General features: G+C 40.7%; 1 protein-coding gene across 1 annotated transcript; it reads right to left on the bottom strand.

Annotated features, from left to right (window-relative positions):
* Positions 1-1,836: 1,836 nt before the first annotated feature.
* Positions 1,837-26,501, bottom strand: LOC135199990 (UDP-glucosyltransferase 2-like). Its single transcript, XM_064228186.1, has 8 exons — positions 26,368-26,501; positions 11,550-11,750; positions 10,096-10,368; positions 9,299-9,532; positions 6,896-7,063; positions 5,906-6,125; positions 5,397-5,622; positions 1,837-5,081 (listed from the first exon to the last, which is right to left on the bottom strand). Exons 1-8 carry the CDS (start codon positions 26,374-26,376, stop codon positions 4,766-4,768), a joined length of 1,647 nt encoding a protein of 548 aa, XP_064084256.1. The 5' UTR covers positions 26,377-26,501; the 3' UTR covers positions 1,837-4,765.
* Between the last annotated feature and the right edge of the window lie 649 nt (positions 26,502-27,150).

Below are 27,150 nucleotides of genomic sequence, written 5' to 3'. Positions count from 1 at the left end.
TGTTATGGACTTCAATTTAGCGACAAAGGGTAGCATTAAGACTGTAGCAAGTAAAAGTTAGTGATAGAGTATAATGTGAAGAAACTTCTTCGGCCAATCTCCTGCCTCCCACCGCCACCCTCCCCACCCACTGAAACACTTAATAGCCTGCTTGCCTCTGCTCCAATGCAGCCATCATCTTTGTTTGATTTTCAAGGTAAAGTGCACTCAATAAACCAGTTTATTTCTCTACATTCACTTTTATTATTTATTATTACATGTTATACGTTGTTTGTTATTTTTGAAGTACATTTTTCTTATTAAAAAGCATGTAACAAAAAATATCTTCATGGGGAAATTCAATTTGATCTACTAGCAAGTTGAGTTACGAACTAGGTCACAGAACGAATTAAGCTTGTATGTCAAGGTACCACCGTAATTTTAGCTAAAATGAATGGTAGGCAAGAAACTGAGTGAAAAACAGAAAAGCGACATAACTGTATACATACACGCAGGTATTGTGATTAAAATAAGCCTAGATCACATTGTTTTAAACCATTTAGCTAATCGATTGTGTACATACTGGCTAATTTTAGTTATTATACTAAAAAGTGAGAAACAGTGGTACATAGTGTTTATTCACATGATAGGAAGCTAATAAACACTACATATAGTTGCTTTGTTTTGCTGAAATTGCCTATGTTGTACAGCCATGCGCAATAGTGGTGCAACATGATTCTTTTTGTATTGTCCAAAATTTCAGACGCTGCACGTGTAGCTGTTGCCAAGCAGTGTTAAACTTTTTTTTAATTTCCATTGTCATACATGTTAACAAGTTTGCGAATTCACAGTTAACATTATTTTCTCTAAGGGTATACGTATCCCTCATGTATTTGTATAATTCGTTATCTATATGAAATTAATTGATTTAAAAATAGACTTTGTTTATTATGTTTAGTTCAGTAGGGTGTGATAAGGTTAGAAAAGGTATGTATTTAACTCTGGTTTCTTTCTGTTTAAGCTCTTCTTATTGTAAGGGGTCTATGAGGGGCGGGGGGAGCTGTTCGAGAGAGAGAGAGAGAGAGAGAGAGAGAGAGAGAGAGAGAGAGAGAATCATTGATTGAGAGTTGGTAGGCACTGTCTTGTTTTAGTATAAGTTATTAGTAGTTATTTAAAACCAATCCCTAATATAAGCTCTTCCTATTTTAAAGGTTGCACAGTGATTGGTAGAGAGAGGAGACCTTTTTGGTTGAATTATATGTTGATTCAAAAATACCTCCCCTACCATTATGGAATCTACTTAATGTTTCCTTTAACTATGGTCTTTCTCTTTCTAAAATTATCTATGGTTAGATTATTAAGAATGATGAACTTTCAAGTTCTAACCACTTAAAAAGTAGCCATTGTACTCACTCCTGTTGGGAGCTGTGTTGCCAAGAGCTCTGCATGCCAAAATAGCATCTTATAGAAAACGGAATTAATTTTATGGTCTAGGGGTACTTTAAGAAAATAAAACCAATCTTAAGCAGCACCCCATCGATATGAATTTGACAAATGTAATGATGGAAATAAATCATAATAATGTTTGATTTATATTCGTCATCATTAATTTATTTGTCATCCGGCATGATCCATATTATTTTATTTTATTGTCTTTTAATCGTTCAACAAAACTATATATTAGATATGTATATACACAATTACGACCAAAACAACAATGATATATACATATTAAGTTTTATAAATAAAATTTATAAAACATAAATTACACAAAAAAATAGATACGTAACCTATTCAGTTTTATAAATCAACTTTATAGAACATATAGGCTATATATATAAATAAAACTAAACAAAATTATTATTCTTCTTCATATATCAGGGTATAAATACATTTTACTAATTCCAGATTTTATATCCTAGTTTTATGCGAATTTCTTTGGAGCCCCCCACCCCATAATGTAGCTTGGTTCCTCCTGGATTCTTTACTGATGGAATGGTAGTTACGCCACTGGGAACAGGCTTGGAGGAATTACATGTGGTTCATGTCAGTTATAATGTAATCACATGTCTTATCATCAATTTACAATTGCAATTCCATGAATGGAAACAATATCAAATAGCTTACAATTACTTTACAACCATGTAACTCATTAAATTCAATAACATTACAATTACAACAGTTTGATTTTTTTTTAGTTTGAATTACAATTACTGTAAAGTAGAAATATACAATTACCTTGAATAGGCTACGTGTAATTAATTACATTTCAATTGCTCCAAACCTGACTCGTAATAAACAAAATATTGTTGTAGCACATTCCATTGGAATTACATGAAATCACTGAAATCATAAGAGGTTATGGAAGACCCTGTGTTACTCTATGCTCGTTGCAACATATGTGCGAGACGAGAAGCTGTGCAGCCTTTTAGTCTTGAGGTACAATGGATATGTGTCCTCAAAGTTAAAGTCCATGCCATAGAAAATTTCATTAGCACAGTTAATTATAAGTAGTCATACACATAAATAACAAGAAGATTCCCTTTCTGTCACTGACAGAAAACTGAACGTTTTCTAAGAGTATTACAGTTGAATCTCTTATACAGTCATTTACAAATATATTATGTAATAATAATGTAGTACTAATTATTTCCATCTAATCTTGCATAAAAAAACATCAACTAATTGTAAAAAAAGTATTTAAATTTATTTCGGACAATAATTCAATCTCCTGGAAGAATGCAGTTTCTCTCGACATTAATAGTTTCATTATCCGTCCGTAGAGTTTATTACCGGTAGATCGGGGGAAAATCGGTGTTTCATCAACACTACACGGAAATCAACCAGTTAATCCAAGAGTGAAACCCAACCGATTTAACACTTTGATTTGATGAATCTCAAAGATATATGTAAGTATGCCACTCATAAAGCCTTCCATGATATGTAACATATGGTACCTGTACACAAAATATTTTATGTTATAATTGTACAGAAGAAATTAACATGATTCTCAGTCATTCTTACTCTAATTATCACTTCTAGTGCTGCATGATGCACAGGTTAGAAGCAGCGTTGGGTTAACTGAATGGACACATACCAGTAAGATTTGGTTTACATCAGGGATCTGCTTTAAGTCTATATCTTTTTGACCTGATTATGGCTGTGTTATCTCAAGGAATAAGAGATCAATCCCCTAGTGCATGCTGTTTGTTGATGACATCGTGATATACAGCTCCAACAGCGGGGTAGTGGAGTCAAAAACTAGAGTAATGGAGGAAGATACCTACTGCAAGACAGGGTTAAAGATATGTGGAAAGAAGAAGGAATGCTTAAAATCCAGTGTCCATATCTGTGTGCCAGTGAGTCCTGCCTATACAACCTTACCTTGGGTCCATATCTGTATGCCAGTGAGTCCTGCCTACACAACCTTACCTTGTATCCATACCCGTATACTAGTGAGTCCTGCTGATAAGAGAATACTATTATGTAAATTTGTGAGTAATTGCTTAACAATATAGTTTTCATTACATATATTACAAACAAATCTTATGCTTTAAATGAAGAAAACCCCTCTTATGAATCCCTGAATGAGGGCTACCTCTGTTTTTGGGTTCCGAGGCAGGACAGGTTCTGACATCCCCAGCCCATCCGGGGGTCCGCATATGGTAACACTAAAACTGAAACGTTTGTGTGTTTGATTGCACCCTGGAAGATAAATGGGGCTGGTGTTGCTGTCCCATGAACTTTTCATGGCTATTATTAGTATGGTTAATTTAGCCATGGGTATGAATATGGGAATGGTATGGTATGGATATGGTACAGATATTGGTATGGGTATGGTACTTTTATTACTCCTCACTTAGTAATACGAGAGCATTCCAAATCACAAGGGATCGTGTAGCCTAAGGTGACTTGAAACGGGAGTAACCAAATCGTAGCCTAAGACCTACACTACGACACCCTGCACTATTCCCATTTTAATTGACATTTGAGATATGACCTTGCATTGTGTATGGGTATGGGTATAGATATGTGTATGGTATGGATGTGGGTTTGAGTATGGAATGGATATGGGTATGGTACAGATATGGGTATGATACAGATATGGGTATGTGAGCGATAGCAAGCATCAGCTAGTAATTCATGAAAATGAATTATGCAAATCTCTAGTAAACCTGAAAAGATTTATCAGTATTTCATTTGGAAGCCCCAAGATGTATCCACCAGTTAGTACTGTATTCATGTCTCACCTGCTGAATGACAGATAGACCCCTTATGCAGACAGAATCTATATCATTAGCTGCCTTATGTACGTACAAGAGAAGCTTATCAGCATTCTGCCAGTCTCAGCTATTCACGCTTCATGAAAACTAAGGACCTACTTTTTAAAGTCTCTTTCAGCACTTTGTATGTCTTTTCATGCTCTTACTCCTAATGATTCTGAACCTTGTGCTTTTCACCACCCTTTTGTCGTCTCTCATTTTTTCACAGAACCAAATAATCTTTTAAACACTGATTTATCTATTCAGCAACGCTAAATTTTTTCTTACCAGTTACCAATCTTATACTTCAAAGTGGCAGAAAAGGTTGTTTTTAATTCTATAATAAAAAGATTCTTATTACATCACAATAAAGGTAGTAATTTGAAGATTAAGATATTAGTATGTTGATACATAATGCTTTTGCAGGTCAGAGGTAAATAAAAGCAGATTTGGTAAAAAAAAAGTATACTAACTACCAGATGAATAGTCATAAATATTCACCTTTACCTCTCCCTCAATGATCACTAATTCATTTTTTGTTTTGCACTCATGGGAAGACTAAACAATTCTTCTCTTCTAAACAATTTCCTCATAACAAATGCCAAACATCTCTTAACTATAAAACTTACTAAGTAAGGAATTAAAAAAATAATGACCAAGAATATAGCTATGATGTCCAGTAATAAAAACTCTGTCCAGGAGAGCTGAGCAGCAGGCGACTTTAAGGCTGCAACTCCTGGGTTACGAATTGCATACTCTGTCCAAAAGATGGCTCTGTCCAAGGGTGTGTGAATTTGGTCTCTGAAGCTGGCTGATAGTTCGGCCATGTTTTTCTGGTACCTAGGAAGAAAACTAAATGTCAAATCATACTCTAGTGATAAGTAACAGGCTCAGGTAAAAGTACAACATGCACACATATACTGAGGGTGTGAACTTATTCACTAGTAAATTCATATTTTAAATGTGGATTTGATTTTTGCTTCAGAATTGGCTTACTGGGATTTTCTGTTATTTTTTTGTGATCATGACATGTAACTCAATTAATACAAACAAGTGACGTGACCTTAATTCGTACAATGTGCATGCAATAATTCAGTGATGTAAACAAAACCACCCACTAAAATAGAAAAATAAGTTACACAATATTGATCTTACTTGTTATTATCCTGCAACAGATCCAAAATACCATCAACAATCTGATCAGCAGAAATCAGTTCATTCTTAGGAATGGAGATTCCAACACCTTTTTCCACTATTGTCTTAGAGTTCCTCGTCTGCTCCAAAGTAGAGGGTATGGCAAGAATTGGCTTGCCATGGTACACAGCCTCTTGGAAACTCAAGAGACCTCCATGGGTCAAGAATGCTTTGATCTTTGAGTGACCTGGAGGAGAGATGTTAGAGGTGTGATAGAAACCATCCTGTATGGCAGAGCAGAGCCGCAGAGGTTATATAATACTTATGGATGGAAGTGGTCATATTTAAGAATGGGGAATGAATAACAGAGACCATCCAGAAAGTAACTGCACCAAATAAGTTGTAGAAACTACATGTACAGGAGGTCAAATGAACAATGGAAATAGACCTTTATAGAAATAATCTAAATGAGCAAGTGAGTCACTGGAGCTTCTTATAACTGCAGTTGGCAAAACTAAGTCTCTACTCACTCAAAATATCTTGCTGAGGACACCAAGGTCTAGTTATCACATTCTTTGGCAAACTGGGCAGATCTTCATATCTCCAAATGACTCGCTGGCGTATTCTGCTAAAAGCTTCAAGGAGTATTGGCAAATAGTCATTGTTCATGGAAGAACTGGGAGCAAAGGATCCTAAATTGATATAGATTACTCCTGCATTACTAGATTCATCAATCCACTCTTGAAGGTCCTGTGGGAATTTCAAAGACACTTGTCAGCATCACTAACTCATTGGAAATACAGACACCAGCTTACTTACGAACATTCAACTCACTAACATTCAGAGATACAAACACAATTGTTCACAAATTAAAATTGTTTTTAGAGTGCTCACCTTTGCCACCTGTAATTTCAAATTTTGTTTTGCGTGTCTATTCTATACATACATGTACAGTGCATTCTGTTTTAGGATGAAAAAAACATATAGTACTGTGTTGAGTCTATGTCATACTGTACTTTAATAGGCATGAGGAATTCAGTTACCAACTTACAAAAAATTCAACATACAAATGATCATCTAGAACCACACATGCAATAACTATCATCATGATTAGGGAAAACAAGATAATCACCACAGAATTATATATTTGAATAAAGGTAGCCTCCCCATCAGCTTGAGAAACACTTGTTTAGGCGTTTGCTAACATCCCCCAACTTTTAATTATCAGTAATGCACACATTTAATTATTATTTGTATTGATGATTTAAAAAGTTAATTCCTTTTAGGCGATAATTCACTTTATCAGAATCTGTCCTCCTCTCCATCTTTCTCTCTAGCAAATATTTTGGTGTACATTTATATGTAAGAGAAAATTTAATACTCCATGCTGCATAACAACTTCATTTCATTTCTCAATTGGACTCTTTTCATTCTCAGTATAAATCCTGTTCACATCACCCAGACTGAGTCCGGCAGAATGAAAGAGAAGCCAAATAGAATTAATTGAACAAATCACTTACATGTGGAAGAGGCCCTGTCTTGGAGCAGCACTGCATTCCAGCTATTTCCACCTGGGAGGGAAGTAGGGGAATGGGTGTGCCAATACTGAAGTGGGAATTACTCAGTGTTAGGCTCTGGTTCTTTTCGATGTCTGACAAAGGAGGTAGATTAGGGAACTTGCTCAACAACTGGAAAGGAATTTGGTTCAGCATTAGTTAGGCAAGAGTGGCTCTCAGTACAGTGCTGAAGGTTGGAGGGATTATGCATTTTTTTTGTTTCTGTCTTTCATAGCTTTATGTACCTCTTCCTTAAATTAGGTTAGCTCCATTTTATGAGAATAATGAAAACTTATCACTGTAGTGTGAAGACCAGAGATTAAGACAGGTAGCTGGGTACTGATGATTTATTTACAGACAAACTGAGTTGACATAGACAGGTGCGGACGGATATGTAGTGCAGTCTCGCACCGCAAACAGAAATGACTCCGAGACGGTAAATTTGTGTTTTCTTACAGACATTCATTTAGATATAATTAAGCGTACAAATAATGGAATTGCATGTGTTATACATCGGCGGAAAGGCCGCGGAACGCTCTATCGGATGGAAGTAAGAACAACGCGACTTGATGATTGGTTACAATGAAAATAGGGAAAAAGCGTTGTCCTTACAAATACTCTGCCCCTAGACAATGATTATGGAGTAATTATTGGATGACAATCTTGGAGGCAGGGGGCGACCCCGTGTCGTTGTGACACTTGATGTGGGGCGTCCTCGAGTATAGCCCTTCGGTTTTGCTGATCGACAGGATGCCTCCCCTGGCGGTAGCCTGGGGGGTTCTACTGTATGCCGGGCGACCAAGACTGCGAGAGAGAGCTGCATTGTGTGTGGAGGGGACGGGCCGTGGGAATCCCCAGGTGCGGGAGCGGCGTCCCGCGGGCAGAGCGGAACCACAGGTGAGCAGCGGCATCAGCAGGTCGATGAAAACCCACAGGTAGTGGCGTCGGCAGGCAGGGGAGGCCCACAGGCGTGGCAGCGGTGTCGGTAGGCCGAGGAGGACTGCAGGCGGCGGCGTCAGAAATGTGAGCAGGTTCACAGGTGTAGCATCAACGTCAGGAAGGCTGAGCGAGCCCCAGGAATAACGGCAGCGTCGAGGGTTTGAAGAGGCCCACAGGCAGCGACGTCAGGGGGCCGAGCAGGCCCACGTGTGCGGCAGCGACGTCGGGTGGGTAAAGCAGGTCCCTCGGTGTAGCAACAGCGTCGGCAGGCAGGGGAGGCCCACAGGCAGCGACGTCGGGTGGGTAAAGCACGTCCCTGGCTATAGCAGCAGTGTTCGGCAGGCAAGGGGAAGGCCCCACAGGCAGGGAACGGTAGGTCCGGGTGGGTAAAGTACATTCCTGGGTGTAGCAGCGGCGCCGGCAGGCAGGGGATTTTGTCTGGGGACTCGCAGGTGCGGCAATGGTGCCGGGAGAAAAACCGAGGAGGCCCGCAGTTGCGGCGGGTCGAGAAGATATCTGACGTCCCCCGGGTGAGACAAAGGAGGCCGCGACGTCGGATGGATGTTTCTAAACCGCCGCCTGAATTTTGTGTTGGGTGACCAGCACCCAGCTACCCGTCCTCGAAATAAACGCCAAAACACGCTGGGAAGCAGTGCCGTGATTAGTCCATTAATGGCGTTGGTGTCGTCCTCGCAGTGGAGTTTTCAGAGACCTAAACTGTGGCGCCGTATTGAGTCCGTTAAAGGTTCTTTGAAGGTGAGCGGCTATAATTAGTCCGTTAAAGGCTGGGCCTAAACCGCTGTGTCACCAACTCCGGGAGGTCACCAGTTGTGAAGACCAGAGATTAAGACAGGTAGCTGGGTACTGATGATTTATTTACAGACAAACTGAGTTGACATAGACAGGTGCGGACGGATATGTAGTGCAGTCTCGCACCGCAAACAGAAATGACTCCGAGACGGTAAATTTGTGTTTTCTTACAGACATTCATTTAGATATAATAAAGCGTACAAATAATGGAATTGCATGTGTTATACATCGGCGGAAAGGCCGCGGAACGCTCTCGGATGGAAGTAAGAACAACGCGACTTGATGATTGGTTACAATGAAAATAGGGAAAAAGCGTTGTCCTTACAGTAGTTTTGTTATTCATACATGATAGCTAATTACTCCAGTTTTTCAGAATTTGATAACACATATAATAATTGAATGAGGAAATATATTTGCTTTGTAAACATAAACTATGCATTTTTGTCCCTTCAGACACATGTCCAAAAAGAATAATAAAATGATCAGAAAAGATGACCCCTTTTAAGCAATGCAACAAACTAATCACCAGGTCACTAAAACATCCCAGAGATTTCTACTGTTGACAAGAACCAGAATTGACCAATTCTGAATCAAAGTACACCATTTGCGATGACTTACCATTTTCTGGAAAGATGGTACTGGCAGGTAAGCATCCCAGTATAGAGAGAATGCCAGATGGTTCCAAGCATTCCAAACTCTTTGTAGAAGACCCATGGGACTGGCCATGGTCAAATAGACGAAAGGAACATAAGCTGGGTTCAGAGGGTTGCCCAGTTGGGCACTCTGACGATAGTCCAGTCCTTCAGGAGCAATGGTTATGAAGTGCATCTCATGGACGAATGGGAATATGACCTGGGTAATTGAAAAAGGACAAAATCACCAAAGTTTACTGAATTCACTTTCAGATTTCCTAAATGCAACGTTGGTTAAAATGAATGGAATCTGTGTATGATCCAACGGAATCTCCTGTGTCTTTTGAAATGATTCAATTACAGATAGAGATATGGAAACAAAACAGCAGATGACGAACAAAAGATAGGGCGGAAACCATTTGGATTATGAAGACATCAACCCACATACGTACGCTGGGTATATTTATAATGGTAAAGACTTGTTAGACTTATGAAATGGACAGATGCTATTAATGCTTAGGATTACGTTTACGTTTTAATGACACCTCAGGTCCACATTTCATGTAGATAATAATACATAAACATTATAAATTAGCATTAAAATCTTCCTGAAATAATAAGTGATAAAATCTGTGGCAATTGGATTAGAAAAGGAGACTTGAAAAATGAATGACACACACACACACATATATATATATACCTAAATTTATCATCCCATAAATCCATTTATGATTGCACACGTGATGACAAAACCAAAGACATTTACGTTTTGATGCCACAAACCTCATTATGCTCCGCATGAAGAATGATGAGATCGAATCGTTTTCTCTTCCTATAGAGTTCGTTGATTTCAGCATTGGCGTAGAGTTTGTTCGTAGCCCTGTCAAAAACCTCCAGCATTCTGGCTTTATGATCATCATTGACGCCCCACTTCATTTCTGCCAGGTTATCCTCAACGTTGATCTGATGAAGTTCCTCAACGCCGTGCGAGAATTCGTAGACATTTTCTGTGACCAGACGGTCGTCACTGCTGTTGTTGTTGGTCAACATTACAACCTGGAAATTTCAAGTTTAGGGTGATTCTTGTGGTTGGCGACCTTGAGCAGGTACAAACTCGTCAGAACATAACATTTTGCATGTTCTGTTGAGTTTATAACGTAGAGACGTTAAGGTTTGCTTGCTTTTCAGGCTGGGTTTTTGAAAACGAACTCTTGAGATTCTGACTTTGATTAGGCGGTCTCCAAGAAAGCGATGCAAATACAACAATAGGTTCCTTATGTCACTGCAACTATTTCTTGATATTTTTAAAAGCCAAATTTCTTTTGGGTATTTTGACAGATAAGCAGTTTTGGTATAGAAACTAACTAACCAGTATTCGGTCTTTTATGAGTAAATTTTTTTTATAGAACTTGGTTGATACAGTGCCTCAGTGGGTATTCTTTAAAGGTATCTTTCTTGAGGTATGTAACTGTATGAATGGAGATCTGTATCTCCCTACAACAGATATAGAGAGGTGTACTGTCTAGATATTTCTTATCTGATGTGGCCTTACAAGGCTCTTGGCGATAGGGCTAAACTCAGACAAGTTTATGTTTACTAAATGAAGCAGTATATAAAAGAGCCCATTAGTCCCTGTGGAGTGTAATAATTTACGTGCATAGGCAATGGGAGCCCTTTCCCCTGAAGCTGTCCAATTACTTTAATTTTATTCTGGTCCAGTTTTTTAACTTCTTATGACCAAATCATTCTGGCGAGCTCTGCGACAGTCTAGGAATACGGGTTTGTTAAGAGAGCAGTTTTTCATTAGCGAATGCATAGTTTTTGATAGACTCTTTAGTGATGTCTTGATATGGAATAACAGTAAAGGAGAAAAGTCATTCTATCAGTGCCATCAGAAAATAGAGGAACAAATCTAGCTATGAGATCCATCAATTCATGGAGATAAGAACCCCCATCCACAACCTCCATTTTGTATGGTCACGCCAACAGTATATTCATACCTAATGAAACTTTACACCACTGCTATTTATTATGCTCAGAGATATTTGTATGCCAGTGAGTCCTGCATGATACAACCTTACCTTGTGTCCATATCTGTAACTGTATGCTAGTGAGTCCTGTTGATACGACCTTACCTTGTGTCCATATCTGTATGGCAGTGAGTCCTGCAGTTATGGCCTGACCTTGTGTCCATATCTGTAACTGTATGCCAGTTAGTCCTGCTGATAAGACCTTACCTTGTGTCCTCGGTCAGCCAAGCCCTTAGCCAGTGAAAGGAAAACAACCCTGTGACTAGGTGTTGAGACAGGCAGGAGCATTAGGATCTTGTAGTGACTCTCCGGCAGGGCCAATCCTGTCCAACTGGCGTGTTTTTCGGGAGGGTCTTTTCCGTTGGTGCATCCAGTCACCATCAACAGTACGACGATTATCTGTTTCATCTGAATGGGGAGAGATTTATTATTATTATTATAGTAGTGGCTGTTATAGAGGTATTGTGCTAGTGGTAGATATTTTGAAAATCATTCTTATATTGTTATTTTCAAGATTATATTTATTACCATGATTGTTACTATGACCAGCTTGATCTCATGGCCTTGCTTTTGTATATATATATATATATATGATATCTATATATATATATAAGTATATATATATTATATATAATATATATATACATATATATATTGTGACGTTTATAGATCGTTCGTCTACCCAGATATCAATTAAATAATTTGATTTGGAAAAACGGCAGCCATTTTCTTTAGATTATTTCAGCTGATTTTTTAGTAAACGCGGGAAACCCAAAACCCGCCAGCTAGAGATAGGGAGTTCCCCAGTTGGGGGAAAAGAGTCTTTTGTTAGCTTTAGGGACGTATCTCAAAAGGGAAGGATGTAGGCAGATTGGTACTTCTTAGACCTATATCTTAAGCTCTCTTTCCTGTGACCCCTCTGCTGGCTGTATGCTTGTTTTCCAGGATTTGCCTTGCTCGTGGGGGTTAAGCTGACTTCCAACCCCCAAGCAAACCACCTGAATTCTGCCTCAGTCGGCTGCGAGACGTGATCCTCGGACAGATGACCAACTACCTGCCTTCCTGTTAGGCCTATCCAGGGTGTGAGGTGGCGCGCCGATGACCCAGGCCTCAGACAAAAGGGGCCATGCTTTTCTACAAAGAGCCACTGAACACGACATCCAGGTACGTCTTGTGAAACAGCATATTGCCAGTCCCTTATCACCTATTATCTATGTGATCCTCGTTTTCCCAATTCAATTTCCAGCCCCAAAAGAAAGAAATCCTTTTGTTCCCTCTCACTGCCTCATGGCCGCATGCTTCCCCTTGTGTGATAGTCCCCGACCAATGAAGTCATTGCCTACCTCAGTGAAACATTAAAAGTTCTTTCTCCCCAGTGTTAGAGAATTAATTAATCAAAACAAGAAGTAATTTTTTCCTGTTATCTTGTTTAATCTGGGATTCTTTTCCAGATTCCATGAGTCACGTGCCGTCTCTCTGCCCGCGAGTGTGCATTACAAAAGTTTATGAAAACCAGCTTAAAGCACTCCAGTTGGAGCCATCATTTACCTTTTCTCCAGGCCAGCACGGGCCTTTTTGTAAATAAATAGCTGTAAAGTAACGAGCTGAGTTTTCTGGCGACCTTTCCCTCTAAGAAATTATCAATAATAATCAGTTTTACGGTAAGTTCAATTAATTTCAACTTGTCTTCCTTCAATTATTTCCGTTTACGTATATAGCCTCTCTCAAGGCCAGCTAAATACCTAAAATTGGCGAATCTTGCCAGGATTGAACCTAGCTTGCTTAAAAAAAGCTTGTAAATCGCATTATCCGTTGTAAAACGTAAACTGTAAATTATTTTACAAAAAGCAAATCAAGCACACTTGCAGGGAAAGAAGACACACTGACTCACGGTAAGGTATTCCATTCATTAATATGATTATTCTATAACCAAGGTTAGCTTAAGGTACGTTTAAGTATTTTCATTGTAGAAGTGTTTTAAACAAATGTGAAGGTAGAAATCTTATTATTGTAACGGCCAGAGCGCCGAGCGAGTTCTGTTATTTTGTAAATCGCATTGTTGTCGTAGGACGACACACTAACATGTGTGCAGATAGATGCCAGAAAGGACCAGATCAAACTAGGAAGTGCTTTGCCAGGGTTTATTGCTGTGTTTGAAAGCCTAGCTAGTTAGGAGTGTTTTACTAATAGTTACGGCAAAAGAAGTGTACAATTCTTTTGTCTGTGATAAGTTAGGGGAATTCATTCTAACTTAGTTTTCATTCCAAGTGTTGGTAACCGCTTACCTCTCAGCTTAATTCAGCTGCGCGCACTCTCGCGCCTGCGCGGTCTCAACCAGCTTTCGTCTCACTCACAGCGGCAGCCATGTTTGTTACCCATTTAAGAATTATCTAAACAATTTAAGCAAAGTAACGTAAGTCCCGAAGTTTTAACGTAAATAATATCAATCTCGGTACTAGTATCTATCGTTCTGCCAGAGAAATTAACGTAATTCGCCTTGAATAAGAAAGTAGAATTTGGTGTTGTAAATTGCCTTCGCATTTACAGAGAATCAGCTGATTCGCCATCACTGCTAGCACACCGAGCTGCTAGCCCGCGCTGCCCAGCTCCCTCACGTGTTTCACGTCGCATCGCTCACTCGCCCGCTGAGCGAAAGTTTCATTTCACTTCGTACTTAACGTAACCTCATTCATAAGTGTTCGCTAACATTTCAGCTTAAAATCCTTACCGTCATTTCACTGTTCACAGGGACCTAGTAATCTTACATAAAGTTAACGTAAATCTTCAAGTAGAGTAAATCACAAGAATTGTTAACGTAAAACGCGTCTTTGTAAAATTCATATTGAAACGCAAATCATTTCATAAGCGCAAGCCGCTAACATTAACGTAAAAATCGTTCACCACGAGCGCGTTATCATTTTCATAAAACGTTACCAAAAGCAATTCTTTCACTAAAAACGTTAACGTAAGTAGATAATTTAACACAAGTTGCGTCATATTAAACTAACATTAGTAGTTCAATTCAAATATAAGGGAGTTCATTCATATATCATTTTTCACCCTCTCCGAGAGAGAGAGAGAGAGAGAGAGAGAGAGAGAGAGAGAGAGAGAGAGAACCCATTATTCACGAAGCCAAGAGTACTACATCTTACCATTAATTATAGCATGCAGAATTAACATTATTTTGGTCTCTTGTGTCTTTCATTTACACAGCGTGATACGTACGCGAGTGTGTCCATTGCAGTTTGCAAGCATTTATTTATTTCATTTATCGAGTACTTCAGCGAGGGACTGAGCATTTCTAAAATTTCCATTACCTGTCGTTGCCCGAGTGGTCTTTTCATTTTCTTTATCACGAAAGACTTGCGTATACCGCCAGCACAATTCGCACAGTGTGCCACGCAAATTTTATTACTTCCAGACAGGGAAGTCGTTACCAGTTTTAGGACTGGCCACCACCAGTGCACGTCAGTCCTTACATTTTACAGTGCCACTAATTCTTGACACTGTCCATCGACTGGCTGCTGAAGTACTCCCACCTTTTACTTTCTCTCCTCCACCATTACTCTCTGCCATGAGCAGTGCCATTTCACTTCAGTATATTTAAGTATACTGCATGTAGTGTCCGGGACACACCAGCACAATACCAGTGCTCCAGCCTCCATAAGTGCCATTGCACATGTACAGGCCGTACAGGTAGCCATTAAACCTGCGTGTCCGTCCTTACGGAACGCCCAAGTAACTAGTGTGTCCGTGTACAAGGGTCAGTGATCCTTCGGAACACTCAACCAGGGAACGCCTCCCCAAAGTGCCGCAATACCAGCCCTAAGTGCTGTCAAACCTGCGTGTCCGTCCTTACGGAACGCCCAATTCATTAATGTCCATGTACAAGGATCAGTGATCCTTCGGAGTGCTGACAAACCTGCGTGTCCGTCCTACGGAACGCTCATTCATTAGAGTATCCACCATTTTGGATCACTAAACCAAGGAACGCCTCCTCATAAGTGCCGTGCCCCTGTATTGGACCTACAGGTAGCCCATTCCAACGTCTCCCAAGTTGGGAACGCCCGTAAGTGTGACGTACGCCGCACACTTCATTCGATTTTTCCACCTCATCAGAAGGTGCCATTCACAAAGTGCCACCGAGCACCCAGTCTTTTCAGACTTTTCATTACCACATTGCAGAACCCATTTCCAAGTGAGTGCCACTTTCCACAGTAGGCACTCCCCTTCCATTCAGTACCCTTTCCTGGCCATTATTTTCATTTTCCTCCGAGCCTCTATTGCAGCCTAAGGGAAATGTCTTCCCCTGCTTCCCGCGACTTCTTTGCCAGAGAGCTAGAGAAGCTCGGAGCCCTCATAACTCTGGGCAAGGAGGCTGGTTACACTGGACCAGCACTTGACCAGTGGATAAAGACGCAGCAGGCTGCCGCGCGCCTGCAAGAAAAGGAAGAAAGAGAAGCAGAGGAGAAAGCCAGAGAAGCAGAGAGAAAGGAAAGAGAAGAAGAGAGAAAGCATGAGCTAGCTCTCCTAGATGACGCAATCTCTCTGCTAGTTTCTAAGCCCCAGACCATGAGCTGGACTCCCGGTAAGAGGTGGTTGCGGAGGTTCTGCACCACTTGTTGTGTGCGTGGGCATGCTGTGGATTCTGACCAGTGCCCAAGTCGGTCTCTACCTTGGGAGGAGAGCTTCCAGGGTGAACTTCTCCAAGGCTACCATGTAGCCCTGCCTGATGAACAGTCTCCTACGGCCTATCAGTGGGTACAAGTCATGGCCGACACCGAAGCCCAGGTCTCCCTTATTTCCAGAAAGGCATTGCCTAGGGGTGCCAAAATCCAGACGAACGAAGAAATTCAGTTTGAATGGATTGACGGTAACCTCTATTCTGTTCCTTCGGTCCTTCTGAATGTAAAAATGCCCTTTCTGGACCAGGTGACCAAGGAAACCACATTGTGCCGCCTGGGCGTAGTTGACCAATTTCATGATGTTTATCAGGTGATATTGGGCCGAGATTTACTAAAGCCGTATCTCCCCTGTGTTTTGTCGTCATTATTTTGGGTCTGCTTTAGTTATATGACCATACGACAATTCTTCACTCTTACCTGTAGGTAGAGGGAAAGATGGTGTTTTAGTATTGGATGTAATATTCCATTTCTCGTCGCCGAGGTTCCGGGATGAAGGGCGATAATAAGCAATATCTTCTTGCTGGTGTTTATTGGCTTAAACTACATTGAAGAAGGCGGGTAGTTGAATATACAAAATACAATAAGCGTATATAATAGAATCATAAACAAACATATGAGCATCGAAGCTCTATACACAATAAGGAATCATATCCTGCATACATGAGGTAGAATTTATAAGATCGAAGCCTCTGTATCGGACTCGATACTAACATAATAATACTTGGTTATACTTATAACATTTACGCATTATGCAACATAGTGCAATAGCTCTGAACTGAACGTGTCTGCGGAGCTAAGATTTCCCGCGCTCGTTACATAACGTCTTGCATACATAACAGTCTCCTCCCCCTTTACCTGTGACTAAGAAACAATGTTCCTCACATTTACCAAATCTTAATCTTTCAGGAGGTTTTCCTCTACTCATTCTGTTAGGGGAGTACTATAGGTGTGTTCTGAGCTGTTGCATGATTTTGAACATCTTGGTGAGCAGTTTGCACATCTGAGTTATTTAAGTTTGAGGTATTTGAAACATGTACTTCTGTATTGTTTGTACCAAATGACTGCAACTGATCAACATGACGTTTTACAATCTTTCCACCGACATTAACATCATAATGTAAATTACCTATCTTCCTGACAATTTCTCCTTGTACCCATTTTTCTGGTGTATTGTATGACCTTACCTTATGACACTAACCTAAGGAGCGAAATGTCTTACATTGGAAGCTTACTTACTTGATCATAACCTTTCTGTTCTAACTGACTCTGCAAGCTTGGATACATTAGATCTAACTTATTCCTGATCCTCCTCCCCATCAACAAATAAGATGGTGTTACACCCGTAGTATTATTCACGGTTGTTCTATAGGATAATAGGAACTTTGCAATGTGAGATGCTACATTACCAGAATTTGCTTGTCTACACTTCATATTATGTTTGAAAGTTTGAACAAACCTTTCTGCTTCACCATTCGTGGATGGATGATAAGTTGCTGATAATGTATGTTGTATACCATTTACATTCAGAAATTCCTTAAACTCCTGTGAAGTAAACTGTGGGCCATTGTCTGTCACTATTCTTTCTGGCAAACCATGCGTTGCAAAGATTTGCATGAGTGATTTTATAGTTGCTACCGATGAAGTTGTTTGCATTGGTATAACTTCTGGCCACTTACTATATGCATCTACTAATATTAGATATGAGTATCCTAAAAATGGACCTGCAAAATCTACATGTACACGTTGCCACGGGTATCTGGGTAATTCCCATGGGTGCATTCGTGTTAGTTTTGGATTATTTTGTTGTAATGCACAATTCATACACTTCTTAACCAAATTTTCAATGTCCCTATCACACCTGGCCACCAAACATAAGTTCTAGCAATTGACTTTGATCTGACAATACCTTGGTGGTCTGCATGTATTTCTGATAGAACTCTATTCCTTAATGCATTTGGAATCACTACTCTTGATCCTCTCAAAATACATTCTTGTGTTACACTCAATTCATTCCAAATTTCTTTATATGGTTTACAATTAGCATCTTCTGCACAAATATCTCTGCCGGTTATTAGACTCTGCACTACTTTTGAAAGTACTGGGTCTTTCTTTGTACCTTGTGCTATTTCCTTAGCTGTAATAGGTAAATTATAAGCAGAAATCAAAAGAATACTTTCCTCATGTTGCTCTGGTGCTTTGTCTACAGGCAATCTCGACAAAGCGTCTGCATTACCATCTTAGATGTTGGTCTATATTCTATGTTGTAATCATATGCCGCTAATATGATTGCCCAACGTTGTAGTCTTGCAGCTACTAACGTCGGTAAACTTGCCTTTGGACCTAAAAATCATCAATAATGGTTTGTAGTCTGTAACTAATGTGAACCTTTTCTGCCATACAGATACATATGGAACTTTTTTCACTCCATATACTAGTGCTAATGCTTCTTTTTCTATTTGTGAGTAATTTCTCTCTGCTTTGTTCAATACCCTAGAGGCAAAAGCTATTGGTTTTTTCTGTACCATCTGGCATTACATGTGCTAGTACTGCACCTAATCCTATGTTTGAGGCGTCACAAACCAACTTTACTGGCAAATCCATTTGATAATGTACTAAGAATGTGGGTGATGTCACTTCTGCTTTGATTCTTTCAAAAGCATTTTGACATTCCTTTGTCCAATTCCATTTTACATCTTTGTTCAGCAAATTGTATAATGGGTGAGCAATTTTTGCTAAGTTTTGAATGAAACTACCACAGAATGTTACTAAACCTAAAATGATTGCAATTCCTTGACATTTTCTGGTAACTTTGCTGACTGCACTGCATTTACCTTATCTTGAGTCTTATGAATACCTTTACCATTTACAATAAAGCCTAAATACTCAACCGAGTCAACTTCTAAAATACATTTACTCTGGTTGACCTTGATATTGTGTTCCTTTAGTTTCTTTAGAACTGCACGTAACCTTTCTCTATGCTCTTTTTTGTTTTTGCCAGCGACTAATATGTCATCAATGAAAATGAATACTCCTGACATACCTGCAAATATTTTGTCCATTGTTTTGCTGCCATATTGCTGGACTGCTAGCAACACCATAGGGAAGTCTTTTTGGACGATACAGCCCTAAATGTGTTTGTTTACAGTACATAGCTTTTGGGAATTTTCATCCATGGATAGTTGTTGAAATGCTTGTCTAAGATCTATCTTAGAAAATACTGAGCATCCTGACAAAGTTGCGAACATATCTTTAGGATTTGGCAATGGATGTTGTGCTACTTGCAATTGTGGATTAATGTCACCTTGTAATCTCCACATAACCTAACTTGACCGTTGTCCTTAACAATTGGAAACTAAAGGTGTAGACCAATCTGAATAATCTACCTTTTCCCATGAACCTTCACTTTCTAACCTTCTAATTTCAGTTTCCACAGCTGTTTTCAATGCATATGGAACTGGTCTTGGAGCAGAAAATCTAGGAGTAGCATTCTCCTTTAAAACTAAGACTGCTTGTGCATTCTTTACTGTTCCTACTCTGTCTTCAAATACTACTTTGTAATCTGATAGAAGATTAGTTAATGAAATTTCTTCTGCTGGTTCTTGTTTTGTACCTGTAACCCTTAGAATACTAGGCCAATCTAATTTTATGCATCTTAACCAATCTAATCCTAATAACGTCTGTCCTTGACCCTTGACTATTGTCAATGGTAACTTACCTATCTCTTGATCTTTGTACTGAACTTTCACTTGTGATGAACCAACTACTTCTATGTTTGTACCATTATAACTTTTGAGCACTTTGTCTGAAGGTCTTATCACTAGGTTAGGTATCGTTTTGTGCTACTCTTTCAGAAATTATTGTCACATCTGCAGCTGTGTCTATTTGCATGGGTGTGAGTTTCCCATTTATTTCTATTTGAGCCATAAGACGTTCTTGTGCATCTTTGTTCACGGAATTAATGTGAAATGCAAATTGTTCTACTTCTGTGGTCTTATGTACACTTTCTTCATTTGAGCTAGAGCAGTCATTTGAATTTACGGTTCTATTGATTTTTTGTTTTGTGGTCTTTTGCTTAGCAAATTTACACTGACTTGTTGAAATGACCACGCTTGCCTGCAGTTTGTTGCAACCGTCTGACCTGACGCTGGGCACTTATCCCAATCATTGCTATAATGATCTTGTTTACCACATCTAAAGCACGATTTCTTTTGAGGTTTTTGTGTCCCTATGTGACCTTGACTTTTCTGTGAGTATGCATTAGGTTTACCATGTTATACTTTTTTTCATTTTGGGAAATATACCTGGGCTAGGCTTACTCGTTTCATTTGTTTGCCCTTTCTTTGCATGTTGGTAACTCCTTTTATAGGCTACATGATTTACCTGACTACTGTTGTTATTATGAGTCTTACCTACAATGACATTGGACTGGTAATTAGCTGTTTCTATTGCTCTTGCTATTTCCAGAACTTTTTGCAAATTTAACTTCTTTTCTTGCAGCAACTTCTTCCTAAGCTCTTGCGAGTTACTCCTTACTATAATTTGCTCTATTAACCTGTCTTCTAGATCTCCAAATTCACAAGTTGAAGCTAATTTCTTTAACTTTGTTACAAAAGAATCTATTGTCTCACCTGATTCCTGTGATGCTTCTATGAACTGATAACGTTCAAAGTATTTATTTGCTTGAGGAGCAAAATAATTTGTAAGCCCTTCAATTGCGTCCTGCAATGAATCACCTGTTAGATTCAAAGTATTGAATACTTCCTGAACTTCTAAACCTGCAGTATGAAGTAACAAAGCCTTCTGCTGCCTTTCGTTTATTTTCCCTAGTGCTTCTAAATAAATTTGGAAGCTGCCTATCCACTTTTTCCATCTTGTACCCACTGATTTAGGATCATCACCGATGCTAAAGCTGTCTAACTTTTGGACATCTATCGGCATTTTTGCTGTGATACTAAGAAGTTTAGGCTAGGCTAGGAATTTGGAAGTTTTTTTCTTTTTTTTTTTTTCTACCTTGTAGGCTACACTTGCATAGACATACCTGTTGCACTTTTACTCTCTAAACCAACCCTTTTTTTTGTGTGTTAACGCTCCTGACTTGGCACAGCGTTGCTTGGTTTGAGTGTGATGAAGGCATCTAGGTAATTGAGATTCTTCGTTTTCGGGTAGACTTCATCCGTTTGGGGTCGTCGTCTTCCGCTTCTTGGCTAGGAGATTAGGCGTAGGCTATAGGCTCCATTTGGCTGCTACGAGTTCGTCACCTGCGTCGCCAATGTTTTGTCGTCATTATTTTGGGTCTGCTTTAGTTATATGACCATACGACAATTCTTCACTCTTACCTGTAGGTAGAGGGAAAGATGGTGTTTAGTATTGGATGTAATATTTCCATTTCTCGTCGCCAATGTTTTGTCGTCATTATTTTTGGGTCTGCTTTAGTTATATGACCATAAGACGACAATTCTTCACTCTTACCTGTAGGTAGAGGGAAAGATGGTGTTTTAGTATTGGATGTAATATTCCATTTTCTCGTCGCCGAGGTTCCGGGATGAAGGGCGATAATAAAGCAATATCTTCTTGCTGGTGTTTATTGGCTTAAACTACATTGAAGAAGGCGGGTAGTTGAATATACAAAATACAATAAGCGTATATAATAGAATCATAACACACATATGAGCATCGAAGCTCTATACACAATAAGGAATCATATCCTGCATACATGAGGTAGAATTTATAAGATCGAAGCCTCTGTATCGGACTCGATACTAACATAATAATACTTGGTTATACTTATAACATTTACGCATTATGCAACATAGTGCAATAGCTCTGAACTGAACGTGTCTGCGGAGCTAAGATTTCCCGCGCTCGTTACATAACGTCTTGCATACATAACACCCTGGACGCAGCTCCCACTACCAGATGCACCGGATCCCTGCAGCATGCCTCATAATCAATCATCAGTTTTAGATTCAGAGGCTAGTGCCTCCGATGTCCCAGACATCCCTTTTATTTGTGAACCTGGCCCTGACCCAGTGTCAGAGCCAGACGTTTCTTCCGCATCATCTCAGCCTCTTACCATTTTACCGCCTACCTCCTCCACTTTGGAAGAGGTAAGCCCACCAGTTGACCCCGGACTTGTTTCCGAGGGTGATTCAACGGGGGTTTCCTTAACCTCCCTACCTCAAATCACTGCCAGAGAGGACTCTTCACCTGTGCCAGAGCACACTGCCAGCCTTGGTGACTCCACAGATTCGCAACCTGTGGGGCCATCTCGGCCTTACCGTCCAGTGCCACGGAAGAGGTTCTGGAACAAGTTCTGCCGAGACTGTGGCCGCAAGGGTCACATGTCTGCCAATTACGGAGGGTGCGCAAATCACAATATTCCTGCCATCGCAATGGCCGTTACTAATCCTTCTTCACTAGGACCCCCAGCTAAGGGCCCTATAACCGTCGCACCCCTCCAAAGCCATTATCAGCCAAGCCACGTCAGAGCCTACGACGACTCTGGCGCTCAAATCTCCCTGATACGGGAAGATCGAATCCCCCGAGGGGCTAACGTCTATAGACGTCGCTTAATAACCATAGAAGGTATCAACCATATCAAGCTGATCCTTCTGACCGTCCAATTGAGGGTCACCAGACCTCATTTTTCCAGAATTTGTACCCTTGCAGTTGCAAGCTACATTCCAGGAGGTTACAACCTCCTCCTAGGGCAAGACATGAAGTCTCCCTCACCATTCAAGAAGCCTAGGGGTCCTAACCCCACAACAAATCACTCCAAAGCAAGGAGTCATCGAAATTCTACTTCCTCTAGGAAGTACATCCACCAACAGTCTCCCCCATTACCAAGGAGGGAGATTGATCATTCACAGTTCCGTTGCAAAACCTGCAACGTAATAGGGCACTCCACGAATTGGCCTAGGTGCCCTAGCCGACTACCAGCAGCGGACAATGTCCATTTTCCACAAGGCTTAGCCTCCCAAAAGAGACAGGAGCCTCTGTCTCCCATTTCCAAGGGCACGCTGAGAGGTATTGCACCTCCGGTACCCGTCACAGGTCCAGTCGACCTCCACACTCTGCCAGTGCCACTTGGGCAGCACTGAGCAATGCCAAGCTCCGTCCAGCCTGGACGTAGAGCCACCACAGAACTTGACTTCTGCGCCTGGCCCCGAGCTAGTGCCGGCGCCTAACCTAACCAAGGATCCTCCTACAGGAGATCTTCCAACAGGCATGGAGCTTACCGCAGCCCATGGCCCATCCAAAGTCCATGAGTCTTCTTCACCCTCACCACTGACGCCCGAGGATGAACCTCCGGCAGACCTAACCTTCATACCTCCTCTGGAAAACCAGGAACTGCCCGACCAGGAGTCAGCCTGGAGTTTTCCCCCTTACGACGGGCTGTCGCAGCAGCCGGAGTGAGGGGGGCCTCCCCTGCAGTAGTTTCCACCTCTACGACGGTTGCTGCAGATACCGAAGTAGGGTGTTCTCCTGAAATCCCTCAGGCTACCACTGCCTCTGCTCCTGCCGGCGTTTCTGGCCTTTCCCCAGAGTCGGTGCCTCTGTCTACTCCTAGGACTAGTATAGCCAGGTCCTGGAGGAATAAGAAGAAGAAGAAGAAGGGACGTAGCAAATCATTAACACACTAACCAAAGAGCCACATGCTCTCCTTGACACCTGTGCCCGAGGTACAGTGTCGCATTCAATTGCAGAGTGATCCTGGCACCTACCCAGAGAAGGTAGCCAGCCTGATCTTTGCCAGTAGAACTAACCCTCTAACCCCTAGCCATTGTAATACTAACCTTCACTTAAATATAATTACCTCATTACATTTCCATCCTGGTAATGCACTAACCACTCATCATCCTCACGCACCATTACCTCACCTCATATATTTTAACAATTCCGTCGCTGAACTGTAGTTGTGCGTACCACACTCTGGAATGATTGCGTCTTCATTTAACTATAATGAGTAGGTTAGGCTAATGATTTAGTACCAGGGCATTAGGTTAGTAGCAAGTAGAATTTTCAAGTAACCTTATCTAGGGGTAGAGTAGACTGTCGTCACAGACAACCCGTAGTTATTACTTAGGCTAGATTACATTACTACATTAAGTTAGTACACTTAGCATCTCCACCTATAAGTTAGGTAGGCCATTGTAGTCAGCCGTATCGCTGCTCTAAAAACTTCAAGTTAGAGTAATAGAACTGGGTAGTAGAGACGATCAATATATTTAAGCCAAGACCTTCACGTCCGAAAGGGAGTGAATGCCTTCTTAACAGGGGGAGCTGTGACGTTTATAGATCGTTCGTCTACCCAGATATCAATTAAATAATTTGATTTGGAAAACGGCAGCCATTTCTTTAGATTATCAGCTGATTTTTAGTAAACGCGGGAAACCCAAAACCCGCCAGCTAGAGATAGGGAGTTCCCCAGTTGGGGGAAAAGAGTCTTTTGTTAGCTTTAGGGACGTATCTCAAAAGGGAAGGATGTAGGCAGATTGGTACTTCTTAGACCTATATCTTAAGCTCTCTTTCCTGTGACCCCTCTGCTGGCTGTATGCTTGTTTTCCAGGATTTGCCTTGCTCGTGGGGGGTTAAGCTGACTTCCAACCCCCAAGCAAACCACCTGAATTCTGCCTCAGTCGGCTGCGAGACGTGATCTCGGACAGATGACCAACTACCTGCCTTCCTGTTAGGCCTATCCAGGGTGTGAGTGGCGCGCCGATGACTCAGGCCTCAGACAAAAGGGGGCCATGCTTTTCTACAAAGAGCCACTGAACACGACATCCAGGTATCGTCTGTGAAAAAACAGCATATTGCCAGTCCCTTATCACCTATTATCTATGTGATCCTCGTTTTCCCAATTCAATTTCCAGCCCCAAAAGAAAGAAATCCTTTTGTTCCCTCTCACTGCCTCATGGCCGCATGCTTCCCCTTGTGTGATCGTCCCCGACCAATGAAGTCATTGCCTACCTCAGTGAAACATTAAAAGTTCTTTCTCCCCAGTGTTAGAGAATTAATTAATCAAAACAAGAAGTAATTTTTTCCTGTTATCTTGTTTAATCTGGGATTCTTTTCCAGATTCCATGAGTCACGTGCCGTCTCTCTGCCGCGAGTGTGCATTACAAAAGTTGATGAAAACCAGCTTAAAGCACTCCAGTTGGAGCCATCATTTACTTTTTCTCCAGGCCAGCACAGGCCTTTTTGTAAATAAATAGCTGTAAAGTAACGAGCTGAGTTTTCTGGCGACCTTTCCCTCTTAAGAAATTATCAATAATAATCAGTTTTACGGTAAGTTCAATTAATTTCAACTTGTCTTCCTTCAATTATTTCCGTTTACGTATATAGCCTCTCTCAAGGCCAGCTAAATACGTAAAAAAAAAAAAAAAAATATATATATATATATATATATATATATATATATATATATATATTATATATATATGTGTGTGTGTGTGTGTGTGTGTGTGTGTGTGTCTGTGTGAGCTAATATCTTCAGCAATGGAAATTTATATTTCTTAATGCCCTTTCAATCAAAGGAATTCTGCATGATTTTTTCATACTCTAACTCATAGGTGAACTGTTCACCATTTTTCTTCGAATTACTGTCATTGTTTTTGGGTCTACAGTCATGTCAGATAACCAGTTATGTCACTAAATAGCTGAGAGATTATGGTATATGGTCAGTCTGAGCAAGAGGCCAATCTAGATACCACAATACCACCGATATCTAGAAAGAGGGACTTTATCTATAAACATGATAACCTAGATCTTGTGTTACGTAACTTTCGACGTAAATCTGCCTTTCGTTATCATAGTATAGACTAGGGGTCTACCCCGTAGGTGGTAGTGCCGTCGCAGTGCGCCTCACGTGTGCACAGTAGGCAGGACTTAACAGTATTGGCAGCGTCCCTTCGCCTCCTAGCTGCAACCTCTTTCATTCCTTTTTACTGTACCTCCGTTCATATTCACTTTCGTCCATCAAACCTTCTACCCTCTCGAACGATTGGTTCATAGTGCTTCAACTGCGAGGTTGTCTTCCTGTTACACCTTTCAAACCTTCTTAATGTCAATTTCCGTTTCATCACCGAATGACCACCAAAGTCCCAGTGCTTGTTCTTTGGCCTATGGCCTAAATTCTATATTCTGATTTCTAATTCTTTTAGAATGGGGACCACAGGAAAACTATAGGAAGCATCAGTTTCATATATGTAGTGATTTCAAACCAAAGTCAAACAGGCAAGTGACATTCACTACAAGACTTGTTGGCAATAATCAAGGTAAGCAAAAATGTACTACCTGCCTTGAGTTGTCAGCGGACCAGTAGTATGCACTCAACGTACCTTATCCATCGAAGAAGCTGTGAATAAAAACTTGCGAAAAATCACCGGGAAAATGATTATCTTCTTCAGCTTTGGGGCATTTGGAAGAAGTCACACACAACCTACTGGGGGTCCTCACGATACTGATAAGGAGCAGACAGCCTGCATGTGACCGCACTCGATCTCTTTATCTGCCGAGATCTCGAAGACCCATACTGGATATGAACGATAAGGAGAGATACGGAAGATAAAGTTGAGATGTGGAGGAGACGGGAAAATGCAGATACATACGGTATACGAGAAAGATATGGGTAAGCGAGTTAACAAATACGGGGGTTAGTGTCGTCAGCATTACGTAGAAATTATAAGAGGATCGACAAAGGTAGTTGAAATATCAAAGAAAATACAGGAGGGAAGGCTTCGATGGTATGGACCCCTGTTACGAAGAGAGGAACATCATGTTGGAAGATACTATGGAAATGTTAAGGAAAGGTATTAACGAGAACGATGCACAGGACAGAAATTGATTTATAGTAGTTCATCTACTTGGAGGTTTTTCTCCTGTGGCACCTTCCAGTCCTTTTCACTGTCAATTTCTAAATTTTTTGACGGAAGGGACGTAATACATCAAGCAAAGGGTAAAATTGGAGGAATAAAGTTACGAATAAAATACGAGACGTACGAAGGAAGTGACGAGAAAGCAAAAAAGGTGGCCGTCTTCTTGACTTCTCTGCTGTTTCGTCTCGTATTTTCCGTCTACGCCTGGTGTCCTTTCCATTATCCTTAGCACTCTCTGTCTGTGTC

The sequence above is a fragment of the Macrobrachium nipponense genome, chromosome 23, assembly GCF_015104395.2.
Source record: "Macrobrachium nipponense isolate FS-2020 chromosome 23, ASM1510439v2, whole genome shotgun sequence".
Classification (NCBI taxonomy): domain Eukaryota; kingdom Metazoa; phylum Arthropoda; class Malacostraca; order Decapoda; family Palaemonidae; genus Macrobrachium; species Macrobrachium nipponense.
This window is presented reverse-complemented; position numbering and strand designations above follow the sequence as displayed.

Coding starts and splice junctions, on each gene's coding strand:
- LOC135199990 (XM_064228186.1), bottom strand. Junction 7,064..9,298: donor TACCATCTTTCCAGAAAATG/GTAAGTCATCGC, acceptor ATTCCTTTCCAG/TTGTTGAGCAAGTTCCCTAA. Junction 6,126..6,895: donor AGACAGGGCCTCTTCCACAT/GTAAGTGATTTG, acceptor AAATTCCCACAG/GACCTTCAAGAGTGGATTGA.